The sequence below is a fragment of the Rhipicephalus microplus genome, chromosome 8 (assembly GCF_043290135.1).
Source record: "Rhipicephalus microplus isolate Deutch F79 chromosome 8, USDA_Rmic, whole genome shotgun sequence".
Lineage (NCBI taxonomy): Eukaryota > Metazoa > Arthropoda > Arachnida > Ixodida > Ixodidae > Rhipicephalus > Rhipicephalus microplus.
In genome coordinates, this window is record NC_134707.1 from 85,388,124 (window position 1) to 85,412,331 (window position 24,208).

Here is a 24,208-nt window from a genome sequence, read left to right on the forward strand (position 1 = left end):
ACTAGGACCTTGGGCATCTGCCTCAGTTGCGCAGAAAGCAACTAAAGCACTGCTACTTTACCTTAAGTCAACCAACCTGAGCGACCGCCTGTAAACTCTGTGTGCTCCCCGAGTGTGCTCGTGATTGTGTGTACCTTCTCATCTTTCTGCAACCTCTTTTCTCCCCTTTATCCCTTCCCCAGTGCAGGGTAGCAAACCGGATGTGCGTCTGGTTAACCTCCCTGCCTTTCCTTGTATCTTTATCTCTCTCTCTCTCTCTCTCTCTATTCATGAATTCATTCATTTAATAATTAGTGAAAGTGCTCTTGAGCATATTTCTAACAAAGACTGAACCATAGCATGATTCCTCTCTGTTGTTTCACAGAGGAACTTTTGGATCACACAAGAAGAACGGACGCGACTCACTTGCTCACAGGAAAAGCTTATGTCGACCTATTTGACAACTTATCAACGGTCGTAAATTTCAAGGTAATTGTCCTACTTTTTTGCCATATAGTCAAGCATCATAGTAGTTATCAAAGGGGTCATTTTTTCTGTATTCTATAGCTGCACACCACCGATACAAAAAATTGGTTTATTCATTTAGTTTATTATTTATTTACATATTTATTTATTCATTTATTTATTCGCATACACGGATACCCATGAGCACATAGGAAAGAGGGAAATTGCAGGCTGGCCGCTGCCACAACTTCTGCTTACTCTTTCCGGAGAACGGAAGAGACAGGGTAAAGGAAAGCAGGAGAAGAGAAAAAGAGAAGAGTAAGTGAAGTAAACAAAACAAAATGGTGAAGACTTACGCGAGGAGAAATAAACACACACAAAAACTTCTATAAATGGGCTGCCAGGTCTTGGCTGCCAGCTCAACGAAAAAACAAGCAAAGTTAACTATCATTACCACACTGCAAGCAGCCTTTCAGAGCAAGGCATGTCTAGATGTAAGAGAATATTTTGCAACCAACCCCGCCGCGGTGGTCTAGTGGCTAAGGTACTCGGCTGCTGACCCGCACGTCGCGGGTTCGTATCCCGGCTGCGGCGGCTGCATTTCCGATGGAGGCGGAAATGTTGTAGGCCCGTGTACTCAGGTTTGGGTGCACGTTAAAGAACCCCAGGTGGTCGAAATTTCCGGAGCCCTCCACTACGGCGTCTTTCATAATTAAATGGTGGTTTTGGGACGTTAAACCCCACATATCAATCAATATTTTGCAACCACAGGTGCAACAAATATATCTCGTTTTTGATAACCGTTCGAACGTCCGAACGTATTGTTATCGAACTGCTTGAAAGAGAGAGAAAACATCAAGAAGCGCAATTTTCAGGCAAAGGGCTGAACAAAGCTTTTGGATGGCGCGGTTTTCATGTAGCTTTCAAAGCGGGTGATCCTGTGAACACGCGGGCGTTCTCTTGTGTGTTTGTGCGTGTGCGTGCGTGCGTGCGTGTGTGTGTGCGTGTGTGCGTGTGTGTGTGTGCGTGCGTGCGTGTGTGCATGTGTGTGTGTGCGTGCGTGCGTGTGTGCATGTGTGTGGTGTGCGTGTGTGCGTGTAGTGCGTGTAGTGTGCATGTGTGCGTGTAGTGTGCGTGTGTGCGTGCGTGTGTGTGCGTGTGTGTGCGTGTGTTTGCGTGTGTGTGCGTGCGTGCGTGTGTGTGCGCGTGTGTGTGTGTGTGCGTGCGTGCGTGTGTGCATGTGTGTGTGTGCGTGCGTGCGTGCGTGTGTGTGCGCGTGTGTGTGTGTGTGCGCGTGCGTGCGTGTGTGTGCGTGCGTGTGTGCATGTGTGTGGTGTGCGTGTAGTGTGCGTGTGTGCGTGCGTGTGCGTGTGTTTGCGTGTGTGTGCGTGTGCGTGCGTGTGTGCGTCCCTGTGTGTGTGTGTGTGTGCGTGCGTGCGTGCGTGCGTGTGTGTGTGTGTGTGTGTGTGTGTGTGTGTGTGTGTGTGTGTGTGTGTGTGTGTGTGTGTGTGTGTGTGTGTGTGTGTGTGTGTGTGTGTGTGTGTGTGTGTGTGTGTGTGTGTGTGTGTGTGTGTGTGTCGCGTATCGCGTATCGCGGTGGCGTTCAACCTTGAAAGGCGAAGTTTAAGGGTCCCCCAATTGTTCGCAACTTAAGGCATACTTTTTTTTACATTCCATTCGTACTTGAGATTCTCTTTTATTGTAGATAAAGATATCTGCGAGAAAGAGAAAACTTATTGTACTTCCATTTCTTTCGAGATTTTCCGCAAATGTGGCACTGATTTTGCGGCATGCGTTTGTGTGTCTAAGATGCGAGTCAGGCAATTGTATATGCGTTGGCTGGCTATATCGAGTATAGAAAAACACCAAACGAGACCACCGTCTTGTGTGGCTGACCATTCTCGCTCGAGTAATTAAGGTTAAGCGTTTGCTAATGCATAAGCTAGAGCTTTTTCCTTCTCGTTTACCCACCCCTGGGAAACGTGCACCCAGACACATTGAACACCACCACCCTGAGAAATTCTACGCATATTTTAGACGCTCACACGGGCCACGGCAAAGAGTGTTCCACATTGACCGTCATGTCTGCGAGCGCTGCGCTCACGAACCCTCCCAGGGTTTTCCCAATGTGTACAGGGGGACGGCTGCCTCCCCACGAAGTGTACAAGGAGACGACCCACAAAGTGGATACCACAGAAAGTGCCCCATACTCCGCGTACCCCGCAAAGTGTACAAGGGGATGACCGCTCCCGAAGCTCTATTGGTAAGAGAATCAGCGCGTAATCAGAAGAACGCATGTTTGATCTCTGCCGGCAGCAAGCTGTCTTTTCATTCACTTTACTCTCTCGTAATATGATTAATATAAACAATACAATACGCCTAAACAGTGCAATTACGTTCTCATATACTTTTCTTGCATTCATTACCTGCTGGTTTTCATGAACGCTGGGCCGAACAAAAGAATGAGCGCTCAGAGTTTTCTTCGTTCAAACACGTACTCCGTCACAGGTGCCAAACCCCGGCAGCGGAAACAGAGTGCATCCCGTGCTTCGCTTACGACCCGTAGAAACCTGGCGATGATGACTCTGTGGTCCCTGCTGAATCGAGAAGGGAAAAGCATTTTTGCTCTCAGTTTTCAATTTCGACTCGGAGAGTAAATGAGAATTTCGACGAGAAAGCTTCATCGTGCCACGTGGAAAACAAAACTTCTTTCTTCTAATTTTTTTTCATTTTTTGTCGAAAAGAGGATGCTCTAGTCTAACAGCTGTGGTACATTTTATGTAGCACGCAGTAAACTTGAATGCGATAAAACCGAAACGCGCCAGTACTCAGTATTCTATGTATGTAAACCGCATCCCTTGAAAACTAGTTGAGGCGGATGTGAAGTGTTTTTTTTTGTTGTTGTTCATGGACAATGTAGAGTGCTTCTGCAGCTGAGCTTGATGGTTCTTCCATTACTTGCATTTTCCTCGTGTCTACTCGATGACATTGGGGATATCTTCCTTCGTTTATTGCATTAATAACGAGGTCAACCAATCGAAGAGCTGGCGCCACTGTCAGCGTGACGTACGTGGTACGTGTGCCTGGTCACGTGGTGAGAGCGGCCGCATAAGGAAGCTGCGGAGGAACCGAAGGTCTCTCCCTCACTTGTGTAGAGGGTTTTTTTTTTTTATTCCTGCTTTGATTCTGTATTCTACATCGATTGAAATCACTAAAAAGTGCAGTTGTTTTGTAGTACGCAGTTGCAAAACATACGCGCACACTATCTCCATCAAAATCACTAAAGACAGTTAACGAATAAACAGAGAGAAAACACGCTTATGGTCTTCTCGTATTGGTGCATCTGATGCGAGACAGAAGTGATACGTGAGGACCACTCCCATATGTAGCGCTATTGAGCGTGAATACTTTAAATGTTTCTGCTAGGTGCTTGTAAGTAATCTAAATATTTTTGATCCCGTTCTCTGCATATGCGTCAAACTTGTCTGCAATATAGATGCACACATGACCAAAGCAGCTTACGTAAGTCAGTGTATTTCGCTGTCTGGGATCATTATTGATTTACAATTCATTTTGTTCTTCCTAAATATAGAGACACAGAACAAAATTCTGCTTACGACACGGGCTCAGCTATAATTATTCATCTTACATGCATTATGATGCATTTTAATCAGCCTACGTCCCTTCCGTGAGAGCAGCCGATTGATTGATTGATTGTACGTTCTTTCAATGACAGCACCCGATTCATTGATTGATTGATTGATTGATTGATTGATTGATTGATTGATTGATTGATTGATTGATTGATATGTAGGGTTTAACGTGCCGAAACCACCATATATTTATGTGAGTCGCCATAGTGGAGGGCTCCTGAAATGGTAACTTCCTGGTAGTTTTCAACGTGCACCCACATCTGAGCACACGGGCTTACAGCATATTTGCCTACAGCATCAAAAAGCACCTATATTTCGACGTGTATTCAACACCAAAATCAGAGTTGCCCGTGCAGTTCTTTTTTTTTAATTAGTCGTCATGCAGATCACGCCAGAGCCTTTGTTATAGAAAAAAATTATGTTAAAACAGATCTCTATTGTCTTCGCCTGTGAACACTATCAATTATTAAAGTGAAATTTATTCAGTACTGTTGACTGGCAACCGAATAGCAGCAAAATTCTCCAGCTTCTAAACAATTTTAAAAAGAGAGAGCAATACAGAGAACTCTAGCTTCGCGATTTTCGCCAGATCTCGGCTGCGCTATTATGCTGGAGAAATCAGACACAACACCCGTATGCTAGGCTGGTTGTTCCATTTCTGACATCCTCTTTCTTTTCTGCTTCGAGCAAGCTGAGCTCGCGTTAGTGCCCGAGCGCCGTTCCTGCTTCTTCACATTCGGCCACGCTGCAGCGACATTGAAAGACCATGGATCTGCGAAATCACCTCTGGAGGGTGGCATTGACTGTTGCGCGCTGGTCTGTGTTGCCCACGCAGCGAGTTGGTCTGTTGAGGTGCCAACGATATCTCGAGTGGGCGGTACCGGCTGAGCATGGGTGGTCTTTCTTTGACACGCCACGACACCTTATGTCCCTGACACCATCATTCTCGTGTGCTGTGAAATCTTATGGGAGAAAAGTAAATAACAACAGTGCATATCGAAATTGCCTTTCTTGTTTCTTTTTCAGTCGCGGTTCTCTCTAACGGACGTGCCCGGATATATCAACGTCACAAATTTTGCGAATGACAGAAACCTGAAGCACACAGATTTTCCGAATAGCCAAGTGGGTGTCAAGTTTGTTTGCCACTCCACAGGAACAACTGGAATCTCGAAAATTATCGAAATCACAGAGGCAACGTTCCTGTCTCAAATATCCTGCCGAGAGTGAGTTGACGTTGATTTTATTCTTATTTTATACATGACAGACCAAGTAGATAGGTTAAGGTGAAACGGCAAGCTGGGTGAATGGGTAGACGGCTTTCAGGCATCTCCCTTACAGAGTGAAAAGTTTCAATGTGCAAGAGCACCTTCCGAAAAAACAAATCACTGAAACAAAACATCAAAAATGACACGTTTGCGCGCTACTCGCAGCACAGTCACAGTACAAGATAAAGGAGCGATTTTTACAGAGCGTTTTGCAAGCTCTCTTGCGAACACTACCAGTATACACTAGCATGGCGCCAGCGCACGAAACTGGGCATGACATAACAAACTAGCGCAAAAGACGACACCCAAAAGAAGGAGGCCACAGGACAAGCGCTAAACTTTTACAGTCATTCTTCATGGTAATGTGTTATCAGATTTGATTGATATGTGGAGTTTAACGTCCCAAAACCACTATATGATTATGAGAGACACCGTTGTGGAGAGCTCCGAAAATTTTAACCACCTGGGGTTCTTTAACGTGCACCCAAATCTGAGCACATGGGCCTACAACATTTCTGCCCTCATCGGAAATGCAGCCACCGCAGCCGGGATTCGATCCCGTGACCTGTGGGACAGCAGCCGAGTACCTCAGCCACTAGACCACCGCGGCGGGGCAATGTGTTATCAGACAGGCTCAAAATAAATCGCAAATAGTTTCAACGTTGACGTAGTGTTCTCCGCTCCCAGCAAGGTTGGAAGAGCATGCTCCGCTGAAGATAGAAAGTTGACAGGTTTTTCGCGTAAAAAAAGTGTGTCCCGTCAGCCATCATACTCGGTTTGTCGGACGCGTAATTGCTGTAGTATACATTATACCACAACAATTTGGGAAATTGTGTATAAATCAGACTGGCGCTTGCATTTTCAGACTACAGCCCATTTGAGATATTGCGGGGGGTGGGGGGGATCATATAATATTTTATCAATAGGGTGCTTGGGTGTGGAGCAGCCAAAGACAAAGAGGTCTGTTATTTTACTCTTTCTGCATATGCATTTTCAACAATGCAGTAGAACTATTTATGCTGAAAGAACAGCTTCGAGTGAAGATTCGCCAGCCGGTGCCACATGCCGTTTCCTATTCAGTTTCAGTTCATTATTATTTCAAATACAAAAGTTCCTGTTTAGTAGTATGCAGGCGAAGGCCTCAAGGTCGAGCGACTCACCTCGGTTAACGATAACATGAAAATAATAAATGACACAGTTTTAAATTGCAGTGCGCACTTTAAAACGAATGGTTTGCCGCTAAGTCACGACTAGAACATTAATTCATTTTTTAATTAAATGATGTGTTTCGTGAATGCGCTCCTGACTAATCCCCGTCTCATCCTTGCAGAAAGTTTCAGCTCGCGACACCCGAAGACGTATGCATTGGAGGTGGCAACATCTCCTTTTACGTTTGTTTTACGTACGTCTTTTTCATCATCTCGATCGGAGGCACCATTGTGCTACTCGACAAATACAGTCCTGTTCCCGACGTTTTCACAGCATTGCGAGATCACCAGGTGAAGTACACTGTTTTTTTAAGTATGTAGTAAACTTAACTAGTTCAACCGCAGCCAAAAAAAAGAAAAAGAAAAAGACACTGTTTTGCCATAATATGTTGTCATGTGAAGGCTTGTTTGTCATAGTAGCAATGGTATTAACTGATAATTTGCAAGCTATAGACAAAACGCAAAATATTTGTGTGTTCCAAGCTTGCCCTCTCAGACCAGCCTAATGAATTGCACGCCAACTGCATCATAAGCTCGCATGCATGCCAATGCTGCGACTATTGGGCGCATGTCCCTTTCCAGACATTTAAAAGAGCTTTGAACTTCCCATCAGCCTTGGTGTAAAACAACTTCTGTGAAGTACATGCACTACTGTGAGCCATTCAGCCAAATTGTGTGGTCCTGCGCGAAACGGAGTTTACAAGTGGAAGGCGGAGTTGCCATTCTCAAGTTACCTATCTTCATAAAAATACTCCTTCCTACCATCGGTAGGCGGTAAGTCAGCCGTAATGCCGTCGAGCAACATAGTGATGCTGCTGGCTGACATAAATTAGGAGTTCTGTTTGGATGAATCACACTTCTTCGCACCGGGTGTCGCCACGTACCGGTGCCGCGCTTCATAGTCTGCTGAAATTACACAGTAGCCAGACCATCGCGCCCCAGAATAAAACTGGGACGAGCGATAAGGTTCGATGACGTTGCCTAACGTCATGCCACGTGCTGACGTAGGTTCTGCTCCCGGTGTCACGTCTTCCAGTGTAGCCTTCAGCGGCCTCGTCGGGACTCGCGAAAAAATAGGCTTCATGGTAAAAATCTGCGTAACAACACTCGTTCTCAGTAAATTGGTAAAATCTTTCCTGCAATCGATTTGTGATGCGATAAACTTTGATGCAGAAGTCATATGACGATTACTTGAAAAAATTGGCTGATGACCTGTATAAATCTATCCCGCCCTTCTTTGTATTTATTTTTATTCCACATCCCACATAACTGTAAAGTGGTGAATCGTGGCAACGAAAATTTGGAGACGTAATTTGCCTTTGAAAAGTTTAATTCACGTATGCGTTTTAGTTCCGCATGGTTGGACTACGCTTAACCTTCAGAATAAAAAATCCTGAGAGTCACAGTTCTCCATAATGTAATAATCGTCGTCATATGCGTTCCTATCATATTTGTTTGCACAAAAGGAACGAAGTTGAGTGAAGTACAAGCTTGGGATGTTGTTGCCCAAAAGCTCACATTTGAGGGTGGCGTTTCTTTCATATATCTCAAAGGCAACACGAAAATGAACTGTGTAATTATTTTTCGCTAACGCTCTATCGAGTCTTCAACTCGTTATACACTGCAAAAAAAAATTGTCTTTGCAATGTTCTCATCACTGTACCTAAACAATTTGGCTAGCTTCTTTACACAGACCCAGTGAAAGCGCCGAAACTCTTCTCTTTTGTTTTCTCAGCTTGAAATCACAAAAGTTACATATTCAAAAACTCGTAATATCTGTTGGGATTTCGGGTCCCACAGCCACTATGAGACTACGCGGGATTAAACAACGGAGCATTCCCTCGATTTCAATTATCCAGCGTTATTCTACATGCACGTAAATTGAAGTAATCAGGCCTAAAGCACTGCGCCTCCACGGAAATAAGGCCACCAGGACTTGGATACGATCTCGCAACCTTCGGGAGGGCAGTCGAGCCCCATAACCCCAAGACCGTACGGGCAGGCGTATATTCAAACGTACACAAGTTCAAATATAGGTATGTGCGAGCTACCTTCCAACACATAATTTGGGAATGTCCGAGACTAATACACAGAAGTGAGAGCACGGCCTTCATCTATAGCACTCGCCATCCCCAGAAATTCTAGAGATAACATGTCGCGCCATCTCTCGGCGGCGGCCGGTCACCCTGCCGTAACGGGATGACAGGCGCACACTCACACAAAAAAAAATCATATCTCCCGAACTGGACACAATAATAAAAAATGCCTACTGGTTTGTTATACTAGGCAGCCACCAGACCATTTAAGGCCTAAATTCAATAACGTGCCAATAAGTGCCTTCCTTCCCAGATAATCTGAATATTTTTTCCACACAGCCTATGGGAGCGGCCATAATTTCGACATACTTTGGCGTATTTAAACACCAACTGCAAATCCTAACGAAGAGACTTCAAAAATGACTCCCGGTTTCAGATTCGCAGATAAACGATCTTTTGAATGATATAATGTGTTATTCTGTTGCTAAATTTATGTAGCTTCCTGAATCGTTTTTTTCAACCTTATAGACTTTTTTCCTGAACATAAAGCTAGCTTTTCTGCAATGCGCTTTGCATAACGGAGGAGCCGACTAATAATTAGTAAATAGCGTGTTGCCTTGTTTGCTTACGCTCTGACAAGGAAAACGCGTTCACGTGCAACTAGACCCTCATTTCCAGTTGATGGACAGCAGGTACCACCGTTAGTTGGGCGAATATGCAGTGCAGGGAAGTGAACTGCATATTCACCCAACTAACGGCAGCCCACCAACGCGCATGGCGTGCGCGTTGGTGGGCTGCACTGCTCAGCACAGCCCTTGAACGAGCAACAATTCTGTGCATGCCAGCGGACCGAGAAAAGCACTAGAAGTCTAGATATTTGGGCTTACACTTAGGTGGAAGTCCCGTCTACAAACACGCCAGATACTAAGTAAGGTTTTCCTTTATTTTAGGTAAACCTCGTGCACGGAACGCCCACGAAAATTCTGGAGATAGTTCACGAAGCCGAGAGACTCGGCCAGTCCTTTCCTCTCGTGAAGAAGTTCACCACCCTGGGAACGCCGATGACGGAAATGGCGAGGTCAGCCATCCTGGCGGCGTGTTCCCCATCTGAGCTGCGAAGCTGCTACGGCATGACCGAAGTAAGCGGCTACCTCGCAGCGCCACCCTGCGGCGAAATCACGGCGGGCGACGTGGGCTTCCCCGTGCCTGGAGCACGAATGAAGGTGAACCTTTTATAACGATAGCTCAGGTCCTTATGACCCAAACCTTGAACACGGCTGCAAGCACGAATCTCACCTTCAATCTGAGCCAAGGTCTACACCGGGGAAAAGCTGCGGGAAACGCTAGCGCAGCACATTCCTCCCCCTCCCCCTCCCCCCCCAAAAAAAAACTATCGGCTGAAGTGGACGTTTCGTGTAGCCACAGCCAGCGCTCATTAGCCAGGCTGTCTTCAAGCTCACAGAGCGCTCGAGCTTAGAGCGCCTACGGCATCGATTTGCGTCCTGTAGTTGAACACGTTGGTTCCCTTGTCGCGTAAACAACGCTGCAGGATATGAATCGCAATTAATCATATTGATCATTGAGAATATTTACAACATGTCGTTAACGTTGGGGTGAAATTTTACTTCGCACGTGCTCAAGCTCGGGTCAGACCGTTCTCGGAATTGTTTTGGCTCACTCCCAAAATGGACTTGGCCCACCACCCATGTCAAGTCTGGCCTATTCGACAGTCCACCTTCACGCGCTGTCGCCACATCATAGATGTTGTGAAATGTCTCTTCAACTCGCAGGCTTTCGTTCTGGAAATACCGGTTGTCCAGATCAGTAGCGTAGCCAGCAGGTGCGCAACGGCACCGTACCATTCCCCCGTGATTCTTTCAGCCATGACACAGAGAGTGCAAAATGCCTATTTGCCTGCACAGCCCCCTATTCAGATCAAGGAGTGCCCCCCCTAAAAAAAATTCCTGACTGCGCCCCTGGTCTCCACCCCTTTCAACGCCCTATTAAGATGGCAGAGGGCATCGCGGGGAAACGACAAAGGCGTATAGATTTTATCCGCTTTCCAAAGCACTCCGCAATTCTTTGTGGCATGTTCAAGACTATCAATGGCTTACTCCAGAATTGAACGGTTAATCAACGACACACCATTGCCTGGCATGCGTCTCGCACCTGATTATGTACAATACTACGTTGCTTGGCGAAGCTCAACCATTTTTCACCTGTTTTCTTTTTCTCCTCTTCACAAATACTACTTCGCTTACAAAGATGTTTCGACACTCACAACTTCCATACCTAAATTAATGTTAAAAATAAGGCTAAAATTCAGGGAAGATGAAAGCTTGAGCAGGGGAACTAAGTCACTCAGCAAAGAACAATAAAACCATCATTTTAACAAGGGAGCTTGTTCTGCATCGAAACACTTACATGGGTACCATTCCTTGTGGTTATCGGCATTTCTTTAGGATTAATTTTGGTCGACATTGCAAGTTTAGCTTGCTAACGCTTAAGTTATCGGCCCATCGACCACATTGGTTTTCTGGTGACCTTTGCAACTTCCTTTCTCGGGAATAAATGAGCATTAAACTGACTGGATCCCTCACGAGGCTTATAAGACTCCAAATTTCAAATTCTTATAGTCCTTCAGAACTTTGGAACATGCAATTTATATAAGCCAGCAATAACCAACCCAGTTTCACTCTTCTCTACGCGTAAGCCAAAACCAAGTCTTCTGTTAAATATAGGCCTTTCGTTTGATTTAACGTTGACTGGATATGTTTTCGAAAGATGGTGAAACAGAACGACTCGTCCCCACCGTCTATCGTGCCTTTTCCAATCAGCATATACTGAGAGGCAAAAGTGTACACAATGGATACATGCAAAGTGTCATCGCTGGTGTCCACTTTGTTGGTTTAAAAGGTCTACACTGGAGCTACCACGAGAAATAAGATTAACATAACACTGTCATTTAGCGGTTAAAGGAAACCCTTCGCATTTCCAGGTTGTGGATCCAGTGTCTGGGGCGGTCCTTTCACATAACCAGAAAGGGGAGGTGCTCTTTCACACACCTCACATTATGGTCGGATACTATAAGAATCCGGAAGAAACAGCGAGCTTCACCACTGATGACGGCTGGATACGCACGGGTAAGCGGATGGGATATATCAATGTGTTTTTGTGAATAATATTGAAGGTTTCTTACACTGTGACGCTACCGACTAAATGGCGAAAGACCTATAGTGTCGTTGCTCTAAGCGCTTAAACGTACCATCAGGATCAAATGAGCCGTTTGGCTCATCGGACCCCATTTTCTGTCATCGAGCCTCCTCTGGTGTTGCGTATATTCGGCTTACCACGCTATCCACCACTAGGCCCTTTCAATCACCCACGATTTCCGCGTTACTCTATAGCCCTCAGTATAGGCCGAGTCATGCTAACGCAGCTTTTCTTTTGGGCGAAGCATTTCAGAGTTTAGAGTCAGATAGAGTGATAAATATAGAAATAAACACAAACGAAATAAATTACACCACCTCCCACTAAATGAAGACATGTGCTGATGCAAAGCAGTGCTTGGTGTTCACTTGTGTTTCCATTTGTTGTTTGTATTTGTATGTTTCCGCGCATGTTTCATTTCTGTGCGAAGTTGTGTATATGTTGTGCACCACTTATGTTGTTCCCCTCCATTGGGTGCGTTGCCGTGTGTGCCACGTCCAACTGCAAGACGTCATGACAGCGAGCAAACTCTATTTGCAGCACGCCAACGGCGGCATTACGATGTTCTTTGTTCTCGATGCTGCCGACTCTGCTCGAGTTGTTGTCGACCCAAAGTCGGTCGCACACACTGCCGCTGAATCCGAACTGCCGTTCGGGAAAGTCTCGCTTGAATCGAGCGCTCACTCTGTCTGTTACAGATGATTCTAGTTGCCTGGAACGCCTCGATGTCATGGCCGCAGCCTCGCGTTACCTACTCGCTTCGGATTTGCGGCTCGGGGTTTCCGTTGCGTTTCGGCTTGGTGTCGCCTCACAGTTTCCGGGTCCTCGGCTGGGCGTTTCCGTTTCGCGTTGCCTCGCAGCCTCGAAAGCCTGCAGTTCGATGATTCCGTCGCACTTCAGTTTTACGTTGCCTGGCAGCTTCGAGATTCGCTTGCTAGCGTTGCCGTTTACGTTCAGCTTCGCGAGCTCGGCGTTGTGGATCCGCTTGCCAGCATTGCCGTTTACGTGGTGTGTCCCGAGCTCTCTTCTACTCAGCGGTGCTGCTGGCGCTGCTTAAGCTAATGCTTTCACAGCTTGCGTTACCTATGCTACTACTACAACTGGTGCCAACGTTGATGTCCACAGCGCCATTGCGAAGGAGAGTGCAACTGGAGCGAGCGTACGCCGCATTGTGAACGAGCACACAGCTGTGACGGAGAGAGAAGAACGGGAAAGGAGAAACGAAGCGTAGGCATCCCTGACACCACCTGGGCTGGAAGAGGAGGAGAGGGGAGAGTTGATACATCCGCAGTGGGCGAGCGGACACGTGAGGGAAAGACGACCCCCCCCCCCCCCCCGAGCAAAACATGCTTGACACCTATAAAAGAGCAAGGACAGCCATGTATGTTATAACAAGAGGTGCGAAAGACGCAGGTGAGACACAGCAAGGTTCCTCCTGCTCTCGCGCTCGCGTGTTTTTAAGGCACGACACCATATAGCGTCCCCCCGCCCGCATATAATGTGCCGTTCAAGGGGCTCAAACGAGAAAAAAAGCATGTGACGATCGACAGAGGTGGCCAGCATCACGTGGTTTCACTCTACCGCATAACACTAGGACTCGTGGACAGCAACAGTGCAAGGAATGCGGTCATGTGCGAAAGCGTCATTGACACGAAGCATTTTGAACTTTACAGATTACACTGCAGTAATTCATAATATAAACTTCTCTAGTGACGTCATGGAATTAAAAAAGCATGCACAAGGTGGTTAAAGTACGCACTAGGGACAGGATATCACTATCGCATTTAACTTTTAAACGCGAAACTTAAGAATGCCCCCCCCCCCTTTTTTTTTTCTTTTATGGGCTCCTTTTCATATCTTTATAGGCAGAATGAACCCTTTACTTGCCATTTTCACTGCAAACCACGAATATTTGGGTGACCATGTCACGGTTATATTAAGAAAAATTTGTAGAATGCTAAATCTTAATGGTTAAGCTTCTTACATTCTGGCTCGCCGTTTCTTTTCCCCTTCCTTGCATCGCAGAAATGCTTCGCCACAATACGTACGTACGCTTTGTTGCAAGACTAGTGCGTAGCGCGGCAAAACTACCAACTACGCAACGCATGTGAAATTATCGCCAGCATGTATTTAGACCAAACACACTTTTCGTACGCATTCATCTATGAGGAGTATATGAAGTACATCAGCCGTAATTATGAGGTTAGTTTTGAGTGTGCATTCTTAGTAATAACAATTATTGTTGTTGGGGTTCCCAAAAAAACTATGTGATTATGAGAGACGCCATAGTATTGGGCTCCGGAAATTTTGACCTCCACTGGGGTTCTTCAACGTGCACCTAATATAAGCTCACGGGCCTCAAGCATCCTCTTCTCCACCGAAAATGCGGCCGCTGTGGCAGGGATCCAATCCCATGGCCGGCCGGTCAGCAGCCGAGTGCCTTAGCCACTAGACCACCGTGACGGGTCTGTAGAACCGAAATTAAAGATGCCTTCCGAATGAATGGACCTGAGCTATGCATATGGCAAGGGGTACCGAGAGTTACATTGCAAGTTAAATACACAAACTATGTCACAATGCTACCAACGGGTTTGGCCAATACGTCATCCCCATTGTGCATAGCTCCGTTCGATACCCCTAAGGTTGCCATTCTCTTGTGTGAAACCGAATCAGTCGTACAGCCCATTATATCATACGTGTAAAGGAAGGCACAAGAGACATCACCCTTGCTGCGGGCCGGCTGTTTTTTTGTCTGCCTTCAATTTTCTTCTCATCCAGCCGAGTATACCCCGTGCCTGAGCGCCACTATTGACATCATTACATGCGTTACACCACTGGCATTGGCATTCCAAATGTTCTCTACCATTTCAAGTGACGAAAAACTGTATCTTTGATAACCAGAGTAATATTGCAACAGCGTTAAGTTGCACGTGTAGCAGAATTTTTGTGGTCGGCGTCCGTGTCTGCATTTATAACGGTAAGCGTAGAATCTCGGTGAATGTGAATAGGAAATATCGTGGGTATACTAGTCGTAAAACAAGAAACGTCAGACCGCACGCCTCATCCTCAGGATCAATGTAATGCAAAACAGCCAATGAGGAGAAAATTGTGCTGTACATAACATGCATGTCATAATAAATTTGTTAGGACCTTACACGTCATTTGTGCTCGTTATACAGCCACTTCATTTAATGCCATTTTTTGTGCATATCAAGCTAGCGAAACGGCCGTGAGCGAACCATGAGCGTGGCATGTAAATGATGTTGTACGTAACATAAATTTGATGAGTTTCATTTCACGATCTGTCATTTATGTTCGTCACAGAGACACATCTCGTAAAACCAAAATATAGCGTTTATATCAAGCAAGCGAATTGGCTGCGAGCGTGACGTGAGCGTGGCACGTACGTTATGCTGCAAATGACGTGATTTTTATATTCCGTTAATCATACAGTCACGGCACTCAGTGCCGAATTCAATGTATATGAAGCTAGCGAAATGGCCACAACTGTTCCATGAGCATTGCATGCAAGTAATGTTACACATTACATGTCATGAATTGCATATTATCACCTGACACTTATGTTTATCACTCAGTCACTTTACGATACACAGAATTCGGTGTAAATCAAGCTAGCGAAACAGCCGTTAGCGCACCATGAGCGTGGTGTGTAAATCATGCTGCGCATATATCCATTTTGATTTTCATAAATCCACATGCCGTTTTTGTTGATAATGCAGGAATATTTCATCATATCAATTTTTAGAGATATCATGTTAATTAAGAAAATGGCCGCAGGAGCCCCACGGCCATGGCGTGCAAACCATACCATTCATGACCAATTGGTCATGACATTCAAAAACTGACCAGTCAGTCATGTCCATCATACCGTTCGGTTATGTTGGGCTATATTTAGTATGAATGCCATTCACGATATGGTCTGGAGAGCACAAAGTCGTAGGTGGCTAGATAGACAGATCGGTTGAAACCAACGAAGTTTGCCAAGAAATGCTTCGAATTTTAAAAAACTACACATAGTACTCGCATGTGTTCTATGAGAGCGTGCACGCATATATTTGAAACTCTCTGGGAAACCAACTTATACAGGCGTCATGCAGTATGTACTAGGAGGTGCGTAAACACACGAAATATATAGTGAAATAGGCGCAGAATCACTTCACGCTCGACGCCATACGAATGACACAATTGATTGATTGAAATGTGGGGTTTAACGTCCCAAAACCACCATATGATTATCAGAGACGCCGTAGCGGAGGGCTCCGAAAATTTCGAGCACCAGAGGTTCTTTAACATGCACCCGAATCTGAGCACATGGGCCTACAACATTTCCGCCTCCATCGGAAATACAGCCGCCACCGCCGGGGTTCGATCCCGCGTCCTGCGGGTCAGCAGCCGAGTACCTTAGCCACTAGACCACCGCGGCGGGGCTGCAAATGGCACAATGAGCAGGTAGTTTAAATGTCTAAGTACCCTTTACAAAGCGTGCAGGCATAATGATCATCAATGTCATCAACGGCACTGATAAATCATGCAGTACCCGCCACAGTAGTTTAGAGATTGAAGCACTTGACTGCTGACCCACAGGTCGCCGGATCGAATCCTGGTCGCGGCGGGCACTCTTTCGACGGACGCTAAAAGGCCAGCAGGCCCGTGCTTTTGGGTTTAGGCGCAGGTTACAGAGCCCAGTAAGGTTGAAATCTGCGGAGCCCTCTTCGACGGTATCTCTCATAATCATGTCATGGTTTTGAGACGTCAAACCCGCACAATTATTACTAGCTCTCAGAGTAGCCACTGGAAATGCAAAGAACGGACGTGGTCTTCATTTCGAAATGTTTCCCGCATTTTCGGCAGCATTGATGACGCAGTAGTCTATTCACGTGACGTCACGAGAAACTAAGCTCTCCATTGGTTCGGCTGCATTTCCGATGGAGGCGGAAATGTTGTAGGCCCGTGTGCTCATATTTGGGCGCACGTTAAAGAATCCCAGGTGGTCGAAATTTCCGGAGCCCTTCACTACGGCGTCTCTCAATCATATAGTTGTTTTGGGACGTTAAACTATACAAATCAATCAATCTCCATTGGTTCACATATGAAGGATGATTCATTGCAAATTTTCTTCCATGCTGCTTTTTTTCATGCACTAGTACGCCCATTCCGCATTGTCTAGTATAACCATCACGTGCTATACCAATTTATTTCACTTCGTTCCGTGCGCCATCGATCGACTACTCATGTGGAGATGACAGCGTGTATTCGAAAAGCACAGAATCCTTACATGCAGGCTCGAAGATTAGTGCTTATATTGCCAACGTGTTTTATAAAGAAAATAGGCGGCCATATGAGCCGATAGCGTCTACGGGAATGGTAGTGAAGGCGTGAAATAAACAAATTTCTGAACTTGGTACATACGCACCACCTAAGCCTGCTGTCCCCATCATCACCCTCCATCGCTCCTTTTGTTTCTCTTCTGTCCCCTGTTTCGTGTGCAGAGTAGCAGGTGAAAGTGCATTATCTCACGCTGACCACTCTGCCTTTTAATAAATTTAACTCTTCTCTCTCTCTCTCTCTCTCTCTCTCTCTCTTTCTGTGTGGGTGGCTCTTTAAGGCAGATAGTTCGGGTCGTCGAGATCGGGCCAAGTGGCCCATAACATTTCGAGCGAAAACGGCGAGAATGAGAAGGCAGGACCAGCACGGTTCGCTGTTCTTTCTTCTGGTCATTCTTAACCATGCGCTAGAAACTGTGGCATATTTGTATGTTGCTTTCGCGGTCCCACTGGAGCGAACTCTTCTGGCGTGGGCACCGAGCCATGGACGTCCAAGAAAGAAAAGTAGGCTCCATGTCATTTGTGAACACAACACACGCACACGTGCACTTCTTTTTTTACAGGTGTGCAAACACGCACACACGCGTGCACCTGCACGTTCGGTCCCGTAAGTGTATTGACTCACCGTACGAGACGTGCGCGGGTCTTTGCACCTGCTGGCGGACCACGGTGTGTTCTTTGCGTTTAGGCAACAGGTTATTTTTATGCGAAACGGCTACTTCAAAGTTGTGAACCACATAACACAGCTTTTGGCGGGCCATATTTCGAGCAGAACTCTGCGCGAAGCGTCTCGCTTTAGAGGCATGGTCTCTTGGTAACTCTTTCCAGCATGGTGGTGGTTACCCCGGGTAACCACCTTTTGTTCATTTATTTTTTCTCTTGAAACACATAAGCCCTGCTTGCCCGAGTTTATGTGGCGCATATTTTAAAGCATTTGACAATCTCACAGAGATGACGCTACTTCGTTTGGGCTTAAATGTGACATGTTACGTTTGCTTTCTTGCGCCTGCCGTCGTTCTCAAGGCACATTAGATGGTGGCCCGAGACATTTTTATGAATATATAAGTATATGCTGTTCCTACTATGTCGACAGTGCAAGAAAGCATGTTGTATGTGTAGTTAACGCTAAGGACTACTAAGGAAAGGGGGCGGAAACTTCGCTAAGGATAAGGAATTGGGGGTGGGGGCTGAACCTTCTAAACCACCACCTCACCCTAGCCACGCCATTGGTTGAGTGAGACACGCGTTAGTTGCAAAACAGTAGTGCTAATGTTCTAAAAAGAGAGAGAGAGAGAGAGCATTATATAGCAGTAAAGGTAGGGAGATCCGCAGGTTGAGGTTAAATGGTCTGCTACCCTACGCGTGGAAGTGGGATGGGGGAGATTGAAAAAGGAGAGGATAGAGAGGAGAGAGACCGAAAAATGGCACATCACACAGCACATGCACAAGCACTTAGCCAGTAAGAGTCCATAAATGTGGCGCGGAATAGAGTTGCTAAAATATCGGAGTTCAGGCAAAAGTACGAAATGAAGGACTATATATGTTTCTGCTTAGAAAAAGTATTACAGGTACCGGCGACACGGAAATCCTAAGTACAAGGCTAAAAATGATATTAGTCTTGCATCATTTCGACTAAAGTTTCACAATTGATCAATTGATACCACATCGACTAGTCAATCTCTATTCAAAAAGCATGTCTCGAACTAAGGGTAGATTCATTAAACTACGTGCTACGTGCAATAAGTCATCTTTTCTTTTTGGTTCTGCGTTCTGAATCGCTATTATCCTTATATGCTCTTCGGATTAGGAGACCTTGGCTACTACAACGAGGACGGCAGGCTGTTCGTGCTGGGTCGAGTGAAGGCCGCTGTGTCAGCGAATAACGTTTGGGCCGGACTACCCCAGATGGAGGAGTGCCTCTCATTCCACCCCAGCGTCATCGAGGCCGCTGTAATGCCGAACCCCGAGTTTCCTGCCGCCATTATTGTCATTCGGAAAGACGAAATCCCGAGCGAACGTCTCGCCGAGGAGATTAAGACCTTCGTCAAAGGTGCGAAACTGGGCATAATTCAATGTTTTTATTCTGCTTTGTGATGAACTTCGGAGTTGCTTTCTTGCCTCGAATACTGTTCACAAGAAATATTACCTTGAGTAAAGGTAACAATTAACGTAGAGGATCAAATTAGAAGTTAGTGACATCACTTGTGGGAGTGGCACATTTCAGCGAATGAATTCAAAATATATTTAAGGCAAGAAAAGCACAGGTCTTTGTCGTGGCTGCTATCTCTAGTGTAGTAATTTGGACAGAAATGAGTTGAACTGAACAACATAAAAACGTCCTTTCCGCCGGTAGAGTCTCAACACACGTTCATCGGATAGGTTCAGGCCCCATCGACAGAAATGGCGGTTTTGTCCACTCTAAATGCTATCAACTAATGTCATAGTTGCAGAACTATAGTTAGAACAAACAACAAATGTCCTCCATGGATTCCGACACTAACTCATATCTTGAATCCATTCGGTCATGTGTTGCAAACAAATCAGTTCCTTTAACGATTTCTCTCCTTTCCTTCACTATAGCAAATACATTGATGACGCTACTTCATTTTCCATCCGACAGCAGGATAACAGTGCAGAATGTCTCTATCGCAGCTTCTCGGCTTTTAATTGCCAAGAAAACGACTTGCTGTTCAGGCACTCCAAATACGAGGGCTCGGGAGGACTCCGGATCAACTATGAGCCCATGGCATTCATTATCGTGTAACTAAATCTGTGAAATCTGGTTCTTTTACATTTAGCCCCCACAAAATTACAGCCGTCGCGGCCGGGAATCACACCTGCGTCCTCGGGCTCAGCAGCGCTATAATTTGCTTACAAATTTTATCTCATGTTATTCATTCGTACCTTAAAGGTCCCGAGAGACAATACATGAGAGGTTGGCGTTAGAAGTGAGAACAAAAAATAGAAAAACGAAAAAATACAATAAATAACAACAGACAAAATAGAAAATTACGAATTGCAAATACAAAAGAAAATTTATTAAAAACGTAAGTGCGCAGAAAGAAGTTCCACATGTTAGACTATGTGTTCCATAGTTAGACCGGAAGCTCGCTGGGTCACGGACAGGTGCAACATCTCCTGGAAGGCCATTCGAATCTAGGGCAGTTCGGACGAAGAACGACTGATGGAATGTAGTGGTGCGGGTAAGGGGTGTAATTACTGCGTTCAGGTGGCCTGTTTGGGACGTACTATGAGTCAGTTGAATCAACTGCCTGTCATGAGACATGGTGTGAAAGAATCTGTGGTAGAGGCATATGCACGAGATGCGACGATGAGAGGCAAGAGGTATACTATAGCTCCAGTTTAGACGTTGGAGACTAAACGCTTGTGTGATACGAGCACTCAGAAAGATTAAATCTAGCGGAGCGAATCTTAACCAATTAGAAAGATTTAGTGAGATATTATTGGTGGGGATCAAAGATAGCACAGGCATCTTCAAGTTTAGGCCACATGAATGTTATATAGGGAAGTAATCTTACGCATGACAGTGCCATGAGAAGATTATGGTGAAAGTAACCAAGCATTTTGTTCGCTGAATTGATACTGTGGGTTACATGATCAGTCCAAGAGAAATGTTGAAACAGGTGAGGTCCTAGGTACTTGAAGGAATTCACAACTGCTAATGTGGGTGCGGCTCATCTCAGAAACAAAGTGGTCATTGTTAACTATACAGCAAACGTTGCTACGTCGAATGATATACCCAAGGCACTCAGACGACAGTGATGCGCAGTTGACACAGCATTTCAACAATTAGATTGATTCGATGGACGAGTACAGGCAGGCTTAAGGGACGCGAGGTTTGCTGTTTCCAACTAGAATCTTTAAATGTGACACTTAGAACTGCCTCGTGGGTCGCATGCGGCCCATGGGGCAGTTTTATGTGGTGATCCGGACGATGTAGAGCCCCTCCACTTTTCCCCTCTCCTATATAAAATGCCAACATGAGAGTTTCGACATGAAATGACTTTTTCGTTAACTGTTAGCTAAGTTTTATTATAGGTCCGGGACAGGCGTGCTCAAAGTAAACGTGATTTTTAATGAATTTTTGTAGAATTGTGCCAATTTGTCATTTTTTCTTTGCACCTGCGAAGCCCCCTACCAACCCATCCTCCTCGATTCACCATCCGGCCCCCCACTCTGTGGGCTCATTGTCAATTGGCCCTCCACCTGAAAATGTTGCTGAGCCTTGGGCTCAGCAAGAATGAACAAACGTGCATTTTTATCAACGACTGTTACAACTGTTTTCCATTTCACCGTTGCACTAAGGCGTGACGTGCACGACGCCACTGCAACGCCAACCAATAGGAACTTGCATAGCGCATCCTTCATGTGAGACTTCGCGCAGATGTTCCTAATATCCACCACATTTCCTATGATTTCATCAGCATACCTCCTTTGGTTGCAGCCGCGCACTGTTAGTGTTCACCTTTTTTCATAGCGACCTCATCGGTACATTTAAAGAAGCGGATACAATCATGGTGCATCCCTCCAGCTATATGGAAAGAAAAGATTCCTAAGGCTTCAGGGTTTCACAGTCGGTCGCTCAGTAATGTTGCCTGTGGAACCCTGTACTGTGTGTGTTCATGTTGTGCAATGTATATCTCCTTCTCTCTCCCTCTTTTACCACCTTATTTTCCTCTCTCCACATGTAGGGTAGCTAACTGGACTTAGTATAGTTAACCTACCTGCATTCTCTATATTCATTCTCTTCCTTTCTTGGGCTTAGGCTTCTATTCCTTTTGGCCTCTTGAAAGCCGTACTATTAATCAGAAAACGCAACTTTAATTTGGGTGGCTGCGATGTAATTATTTTGAAGCACAAGTGTTGCAGCAGTTCTTTGCCGCGAATATTAATTAAGTGAGCTCAATGCCATTGTACACAGGAATAATGCCGTATCTTTTTTTTTTCGCAGAACGTCTTCCCACAGCTCAGCCACTAGATGGTGGTATTTTCTTCGTTGACGCCATTCCGAGGAGTGGATTCGGCAAGATCAAGCGACGGTTGCTGTCAGAAATTATACCCACACTCAGAAGAATGGATGCACCATGCTGCAAAAGCAATGCATGCGCGAAATAAAGGTTTTGTTTGTAGTCTACCACCTTCTTTCTGAAGTAATCACGCCTGAAGCCAGAGTTCACTACTCAGCAAAAAGTTGTGAAAATTGACTTTCGAAAAGTTGAACTTTCGTAGCGCGAGAATGGTTTCATGATGTGGGGCGAGCACACCTTATTGCACACGTAATATTTCAATTCATTCTGTTAGAAAGGTGTCCCAGTGACTTTAATCGTGTCATTTTGCGGCCTTAGCCATTCCGTGTTGATATGTACACCGATACGAAAATGTTTTAGGTGCTCGAGCTACTTGATGCACAAGGTAACATGATGCGATTATTGCGGTGGCTGATACAGGCCTAGCATATTGAGGTAGCCGCATATCGAGCAAAACGGTGTGGTATTTCTGTACATGCCTTATGGTATACCATCACTCCAAATTAACCAACAGTGCTGCAATAAAGTTTTGTACGTTCGTTAGTGTCTTTGGGTCTTGGGGCATATATCAACATGGCAACGGCATTTTAATGGGGCTGCATTTCTTTTCCGAAATATTTAGTGCTCTGTTTTACATTTTGTCTTCTTTAAGTTTTGTACCAAAGTTTAATGAATGTCCCTGATTATGTGAATATTTATCTGCCCTTCATAGCCTATCAAGCTCCGTTTATTTTTCCAATATCAACCTGATTTTGAACCATTTCTTCGTTTTCTACAATCCACACCTTATTTTTTTTATTGAAATGATGTATTGCAGACGTCGGTTCAGATCCAGAGGTCGGTTATTCCTTCTCGACTAGCAGACAAAGTATACAATTAAAAACATACAATCGAAAGAAATGTATGAAATATTGATTGATTTGATTGATATGTGGTGTTTAACGTTCCCAAAACCACCATATGATTACGAAAGACGCCGTAGTGGAGGGCTTCGAAAATTTTGTCTTCCTGTTGTTCTTCAACATGCACCCAAATTTGAGCACACAGGCCTACACCATATTCCCCTCCATCAAAAGTGCAGCCGCTGCAACCACGATTCGATCCCGCGACCTGCGGGCCAGCAGCCGAGTACTTTAGCCACTAGACCACCGTGGTGGGCAGGGTATGAAATGTTATGCAGCCTAACATAAGATGCAAAAATGTAGCACAATTGAACAGGAATATCAAATAGTCGAGCCTTCCCGCGTAGAGTTATAGATTTCTTTCCTTTCATCCATTCCGCGTTTCTCAAACACCTCTCAGGTCCCTTTAATAACACCCATATCTATTTCCCTCATGTTTGAACTACTTGAGCACTATGTTTCTGCATCTTTCTTTTCGTAGATTACAGCATGTAGCCGTCCTGATTTCGTAATGCCTGTTGTATGTGCTCCTATGCGCTTTCATTCTTTGTTGCCAACTCAAGCGAGCTATGTTGCAAATGGAACAATGTTGCAGACACTAACTTGAATAAACACCGGGATAATTCCCCATGGACAACAATCGATGGCTTGTACTGACGTCACTGAAACAGTCACGTTGGAGCACCAACAAGGCGGGACGCATAATTTTTCGTTGTCACGTTAGTGTCATCATTGTATCACATGCTTGTTCTTTCGCTATTCACGCACAGATGCCCAATAACGTTCCAGGTATGTCAGTATCACACTGAAGCTGATTAATTCCCCAGCGATGATACTGCCCGGATATCAGCTAAGTCACCATTTTGGATAGCTGCCATGACGTCACGGCAATTTTGCGTCTATGACGTCACCGCAAGAACCTTCATACGCTCGAAAAAAACCAAGACATTTCGACAATTACAACTATATTATATAGGGAAAAAAACCATCGAAAAACCGCACAAACACTCAGATCTGAGCCAAGCATGAATCAGATGGGTTTTTTAAGCATGCGCTGCTGTTTCATGGAATGGAGGTTGTGTGCGCGATTCTGCAAT

The 24,208-nt window shown here is 45.3% G+C and overlaps 1 protein-coding gene across 3 annotated transcripts in view; it reads left to right on the forward strand.

The window, feature by feature from the left end:
• LOC119163893 (uncharacterized) overlaps positions 1–22,316 on the forward strand; it is a 65,998-nt gene extending 43,682 nt beyond the window's left edge. For 2 of the 3 annotated variants that reach the window (XM_075872242.1, XM_075872241.1), the window contains exons 4-11: positions 365–468; positions 2,561–2,707; positions 5,124–5,320; positions 6,693–6,861; positions 9,557–9,829; positions 11,605–11,749; positions 18,969–19,211; positions 22,134–22,316. In XM_075872242.1, coding sequence (XP_075728357.1) covers positions 365–468; positions 2,561–2,707; positions 5,124–5,320; positions 6,693–6,861; positions 9,557–9,829; positions 11,605–11,749; positions 18,969–19,211; positions 22,134–22,297 — 1,442 coding nt within the window. In that variant the 3' untranslated portion in view covers positions 22,298–22,316. The remainder of the gene's footprint in view (positions 1–364; positions 469–2,560; positions 2,708–5,123; positions 5,321–6,692; positions 6,862–9,556; positions 9,830–11,604; positions 11,750–18,968; positions 19,212–22,133) is intronic. The other variant, XM_075872243.1, reaches the window with a different exon arrangement.
• Positions 22,317–24,208: the final 1,892 nt, after the last annotated feature.